Genomic DNA, 6,521 nt, shown 5'->3' with positions numbered 1-6,521 from the left:
AAATATTGGAGAAGAATGGGTCTTCACCACTAGTTTAGACTGACAGATAATAGAATGAAAGATAGAAGATCGTAGGTGGGTGGGGTGGGTGAGTGAGTGAGGGTAAAGATGGAAGATTGTGGGTGAGGTGTGTGAGTAAGGGTAAAGATGAAAGATTGTGGTGTGTATTAAGCACATGTTTTATTTATCAAATTATTAAAAGTGTGCCTTGAGTAGTGGTGTGCCTTAAGATGAAATATGGTGTGCAAATAAAGGCATCCATTTTATTTTGTATTTTTTTGATAAATATTTTTTTTTTAAAATTGTAGCAAATATGAATTAATTTTCTGATAGTGTAATTGTCATGACCCAAACCCATCCCTAAAAGTTTGGTATCGTAACTGACCAGTAATCTGTGATTACCAAAGGCCTAACTGGACAAATTAACAAACGGGGCTAAAGAAAACTAAGATATAAGAAAGTAAAACGTCCAACGAGCTATGAACTTACATGAGACAAAGGCATTGATATATATATATATATATATCTATACGTCAAAGTATGACAAATTGTCAAAATACAACCAAAAGAGGGAAGTCATTCCCATCAACAACAAATGTAATGCCAGTGATGGCCGACCGTAACACGTGAGTGAGTTCCAAAAGGGCAATCACCTGGTCACCCAGTGCTCCAACAAATGGGAACCTCGACGTGAGGCATAAAAGGGTGCTCAACAAAACTGAGGCAAAACTGTGGCCACTACATCCCCTCTTGAACTGGATTACCTACAATATATATACATAAAATATGAGCTAGAGCTCAGTGAATAACAACGGTGTAAAGGGGTTCTGAATGACGATCATAATATAAGACAAATCTCAAACTAAACAGATTCTTATCTCATACAGATAACATAAAAGTATACGTAGTACATTCCATAGCAAGCCAATACAAACGGTCAAGAAGACTGGACAGGCGGTCATAAAGACCGGTACTTAGATATGATGTCCATCAATAGAATAAACAAGAGTTCCAGGAAGTGGAACTAACAGAGATCTCTGTGACAATGATAGTAAACAGGTGCTAAGGATGCCACGAATACAATTCAAGAAAATAGAATCACCATTCATTAAACAGAAAAACCATTTCAGAACAAAGAATAGTGTAGCATAGAAAATAAATACTTTTACTTAAACATATCTTTACAACAATGTTACTCACAGTTGGCTCCGCGATGCACGTGGCGTTTGACCTACACAGACAGATATAAGCGTAGCATACTTAATTCGTTATACAACCAACTAATCATTTTCATTATTTAGGAATTGATTCACCTAAATGTCCTTTATTCTCTTTTAATGCCCGTGGAACTTGTGTAATGCAAATGTATGCCAAATATGTATGAAAATCATGCTAATGGAGGCCTGGGAGTGGGGTAAATAAAGCAGAAAAATGAAACTGAGGCTGCCAAACATCCGTACGTGTGGAGCCCCTTGGCCGCAGCAAGTGCATATATTGCAGAATGCTCCCAACAGCTCCCATGTTTTTCGCACGTGAGGGCCTACCCGCCGCACGTGCGGTTCTGGGTGTTCTAGAATCGAAAATTCTACTCTATTTTGGGCTTCAAATTCCCAAACAATCAAATCCAAATTTGTACAAAACAAGGCTCAAAATTGACTCAAACATAGTAAATGAACAAGTTCTACTTTCAAATCAAGATCAAACTTTTAAAACAAAACTCACAAGCTAAACACAAGAGCAAAACTTGAAGTTGGGAAGGTTACCAAGAATACCCCATGAAAAATGCCTTCCTCAAGCTCAAAACCCAAGGTAAACAAGAAATAGAACATGCAAATATCATGTATTTCTACTATATTCTTCCATAGCTTCAAATTGTGTTCCTATGAAGATTTACCCTTAACCTTTTGCTTAGAATCCTCACTTAAGCACAAATCTAACTCATTTCTAAAGGATTATGAGTGTGATACTTCAATTCTAGAAGATTATGTACGAATTCTTACCCTATGTGTTGATTTGGTGAAATTGGCTTCAAACTCTCTCCTTCTCCATTTCTTTCTGCTCTTCTCTTGCTTAGTCTCTAGAATACTCTCCCATCTCTCTCTCTCTCTCTCTCTCTCTCTCTTAGGGTGTATCTCTCTCTTTCTTATTTGAGTTTAGCATAGATATATATATATATATATATATATATATATATATATATATATATATATATATATATATATATTATCTAATTTACTTAACTTGGCTTAAAGAAATTAAATTCACATCAATTAAATTAGGGTCAATTAAATTACTTATTTCTGTCTCTTAAGGTAATTGGACCTTACTTCATCTGGTTAAGGTGAATTAGGCTCTACTCACCTAGTCCATTATGTAATCTATAACCTTCCACTTTAACAAATCAGATAGGTCTTTTTCATCAATTAACATATCTGTCAAGCCAAACCTAGTGCAAATGACACATAATTCATAATTAACTCACACAAAGGGACATATAAGACAGAAAAAGACACATGTAGGCACACAAGTAAGATAAGATGCAGAAGTAACTATTAATTATGAAAACAGATGTTACAGTCTCTCTCCCTTAAGATGTTTGGCCCTCCAAACTCAATTACCTTCTTCTGTGAAGAGTGCATGGTCTAATGGGAAAAGTTTGGGATATTTCTCTTGCATATCTACTTCTCTTTCCCAAGTTGTGTACAAGCCACTGTGGTTTTGCTAATCTATCTTTACCAACAGAATTTCTTTATTTCTCAACTTCTTAATACGACGGCTAACAATCCGGATGGGCCGTTCTTCATATATATAATCATTACTCACAAGTATCTGAGTAGGTTCAATAACCTGTTGAGGGTCCAAAAGAGATTCTCTTAGCATGGAAATATGGAAAATGTTATGCATGTGCTCCATATCCGGAGGTAGAGCTACCAGGTACGCCACTGGATTCAGTTTCTCAATGATTTCATATGGTCCGACGTATTGAGGTGCTAACTTACCTTTGGCTCTAAAACAAGTATGTCCCTTCATTGGCATACCTTTGATAAAAACGTAGTTGTCTACTTCATATTTTTCTTTCCGTTTATGCACATCAACATAACTTTTCTGTTGACTTTGTGTTGTTTTCAACCGTTGCTGGATCAACTTTACTTTCTTAGTGGTTTCTTGCACAAGTTCGGGTCCCAATAACGGTCTATCTCCAACCTTAGCCCAAAAAATCGGCAATCGACATTTCCTGCCGTAGAGAGCCCCATATGGTGCCATATCAATGCTTGAATAATAGCTGTTATTATATGTAAATTCAACTAGAGGCAAATGTGTTTCCCAATTCCCTTGAAAATCCAGTACACACATTCGTGACATATTTTCTAATGTCTGTATCATCATTTTTGACTAACCATCTGTCTGTGGGTGATAGGCACTGCTCAATCTTAGTTCAGTTCTCATTGCCTTTCGCAGACTTTGCCAAAATCTCAAAGTGAACTTCGGATCTCTATCAAATACAATTGATACAGGGACTCCATGCAATTTCACAATTTCATACATATACAGAGTAGCCAATTTATCCACATTATATATCGTTTTAACAGGTAAGAAATGAGCAGATTTTGTCAATCGGTCTATAATTACCCAAATAGAATCCATACCTCTACTGGAGCGAGGCAATCCAACCATGAAATCCATTGTGATATGTTCTCATTTCCACTCCAGTATTAGTAATGGCTGAAGTAATCTTGCAAGTCGTTGATGTTCTGTATTAACTTGCTGACATTGCAAACATCTGGACACAAATTTCACAATTTCCCTTTTCATTCCTGGCCATAAAAAATTCTTCTTCAAGTCTTGATACATTTTTGTGTTTCCAAGATGGATAGAGAACTTAGAACTGTGGCCTACTTGAAGAATTTGTTTCTTTAACTCACTATCGTTTGGTACACATAACCGTCCCTGAAATTTAAGTATGTTATTCTCAAAACTGAACCCCGGTCTAGGTTTGGAATCTTGTTCATCCACTATTTTCTTTAGGAATTCATCTTGCAATTGTATTTCTTTGATCTCTTCAAATATTACCGGTTCATGCAACACTATTTTCTGCTTGGTAAGTAAACAAACTAAGTTTCCCATTGATTTCCGACTAAGAGCAGCAGGTACTGTGTTAGCTCTTCCAAGATGGTACATAATTTGCAGATCATAATCTTTAATTAACTCTAGCCATCCACGCTGTCTCATGTTTAGCTATTTCTGGGTAAAGAAGTATTTGAGACTTTTGTGATCCGTATACACCTCACACGTCGCCACATACAAGTAGTGGCGTCAAATTTTCAATGCAAAAATTATTGCAGCCAATTCCAGATCGTGAGTTGGGTAACTCCTTTCATGCGGTCTTAGTTGACAGGAAGCATAGGCAATTACATTTCTATTTTACATCAACACGCACCCCAAGCCTTTATAAAAGGCATCACTGTAAATAGTAAGGCCATCCGTGCCGGAGGGTAAAGTGAGAATCGGTGCTGTCATAAGTCTTGTCTTCAATTCTTGAAAAGCTGCCTCTCTCTGGTCAGTCCACTCGAATGGTACCCTTTTTTGTGTCAACTGAGTAAGTGGCAAGGCAATTTTTGAGAAGTCTTTCACAAATCTACGGTAGTATCTGACTAAACCCAAGAAACTACGGACCTCTGTGACATTTGTCGGTCTAAGCTAGTCACAACTGCCTCTATCTTTTGTGGATCAACAAAAATGCCATTTTTTGTTATCATATGTCCCAGAAACATCACACTATCCAGCCAAAATTCATATTTTGACAATTTAGCATACAATTTTTTCTCCCTCAATGTTTGAAGAGCAAGTCTTAAATGATGTTCATGTTTCTCTTTGCTTTTGGAATAAATTAGAATGTCATTGAGAAAGACCACAATGAATTCATCAAGGAACGACTTAAAAACCTGTTCATTAAATCTATAAAAGCAGTTGGTGCATTTGTAACTCCAAAAGGCATAACAAGAAACTTATAATGGCCGTATTTGGTTCAAAAAACAATATTCTCCACATCTTCAACTTTAACTTTTAACTGATGATATTCGGATCGCAGGTCAATTTTTGAAAATACCTATGCCCCTTGTAGTTGGTCAAACTGATCATCAATACGTGGCAACGGGTACTTGTTCTTTATTGTCATCTTGTTTAACTCCCGATAATTAATGCAAAGCCTTAGGGTTCCATCATTCTTTTTAACAAATAACACTGAAGTACCCCACAGAGATGTACTAGGCCTGATAAATTTCTTCTTCAGCAATTCTTGTAATTCAGTTTTCAATTCTTACAACTCAGTAGTCAACATTCGATATGGGGTTTTGGAAATTGGCTGTGTACTTGGTACTATCTCGATAGTAAACTCAATTTCACGGTCAATCAAATTTCTTGGCAAATCATTTAGAAACACATCTAGGAATTCTTTCACTATAGGAATACTACTTAGATCTGGTTTAGTAGTAGTTGGCACTGTTAGCACCGAACACAAAAATCCCTTACAACCCTTGTTAATCAATCTATTCGCTTTCATAGAGAAAATCAAATATGGGAGAGATATGATACCATTCCCGTTAAATATAAATTCAGGCACTTCAGGCAAATAAAACACAACTTGTTCAGTCACACAGTCAATAGTAGTACAATACCTCGATAACCAATCCATTCCCATAATTATATCAAAATGTGTGATATTTAAAGGCAATAGATCAACATATAAAGTCATATCCCCAACATTAATATCACATGCAGGATACATATACGGGCAAGTCATAGACTCCCTAGTTGGAGAAGATACAGCTAACAAATGAGGCATTGGTTCCAATTTTTGAGTTAATATTGAAGCAAATGCATAGGACACAAAGGAGCGTGTAGACCCTGAATCAATCAAAACATATGCATCCTGAGAACAGATAGGAAGAATACCTGACACAACCGTTTCAGTAGTTTGCACATCACCAGACACCAATGTAAAAACCCATCCTTGCTTTAGAGTTTCCTTCCCCGTAGTTGTTGTCAAATTTACCCTTGGTGTTGACACTGATGCAGTTGAGCTAGCCCTGGGCTGGCTTGTGCTTTTAGACACTAAAGGGCAATCCTTGATCATATGGCCTGTTTTTCTACACTGGAAACATGCGCCAGAAATTCTACGACAAACTTTCTTATGTTTTTTCCCACACTCTGGGCAGATGGGTGTATCATTCCCTCGACTTGAGCTAGTAGATGATCCCATATTCTACCTCTTGTTCGGTGGAGTGTTGAAATTGTTCCGACCCTTCTTGAAATTGGATCCTGGTCTCTTACCCTTCCATTCAATCATTGGTGCCTTTGCTTGTTTTAGTGTAGCAACATTTGCCTCAGCCATAATGGCTCTATCCAAAACATCATCGTATTTTTCTAACTTGAGTACATTAATTCGATCAAGAACCTCCACATCCAAACCGCCTTAAACTTTCTAGCTTTCTTGTAATCGGTATCTACCATATGTGGCGCAT

At 37.0% G+C, this 6,521-nt stretch overlaps 1 protein-coding gene across 1 annotated transcript; it reads right to left on the bottom strand.

The window, feature by feature from the left end:
* Positions 1 to 5,317: 5,317 nt before the first annotated feature.
* LOC145821045 (uncharacterized) lies at positions 5,318 to 6,259 on the bottom strand. The gene has a single exon (XM_082917656.1). The coding sequence runs from the start codon at positions 6,257 to 6,259 to the stop codon at positions 5,318 to 5,320; it is 942 nt and encodes a 313-aa protein (XP_082773782.1).
* Between the last annotated feature and the right edge of the window lie 262 nt (positions 6,260 to 6,521).

The sequence above is a fragment of the Camellia sinensis genome, chromosome 1, assembly GCF_055761805.1.
Source record: "Camellia sinensis isolate YWXY chromosome 1, ASM5576180v1, whole genome shotgun sequence".
Taxonomy (NCBI): Eukaryota; Viridiplantae; Streptophyta; class Magnoliopsida; order Ericales; family Theaceae; genus Camellia; species Camellia sinensis.
Note: the sequence above shows the minus strand (reverse complement) of the source record. Positions and strands in the feature narration are given on the sequence as shown.

What these genes read in the sequence shown, in the direction of transcription:
- LOC145821045 (XM_082917656.1), bottom strand. Translation starts at nt 6,259, where the DNA reads ATGGGATCATCTACTAGCTCAAGTCGAGGGAATGATACACCCATCTGC.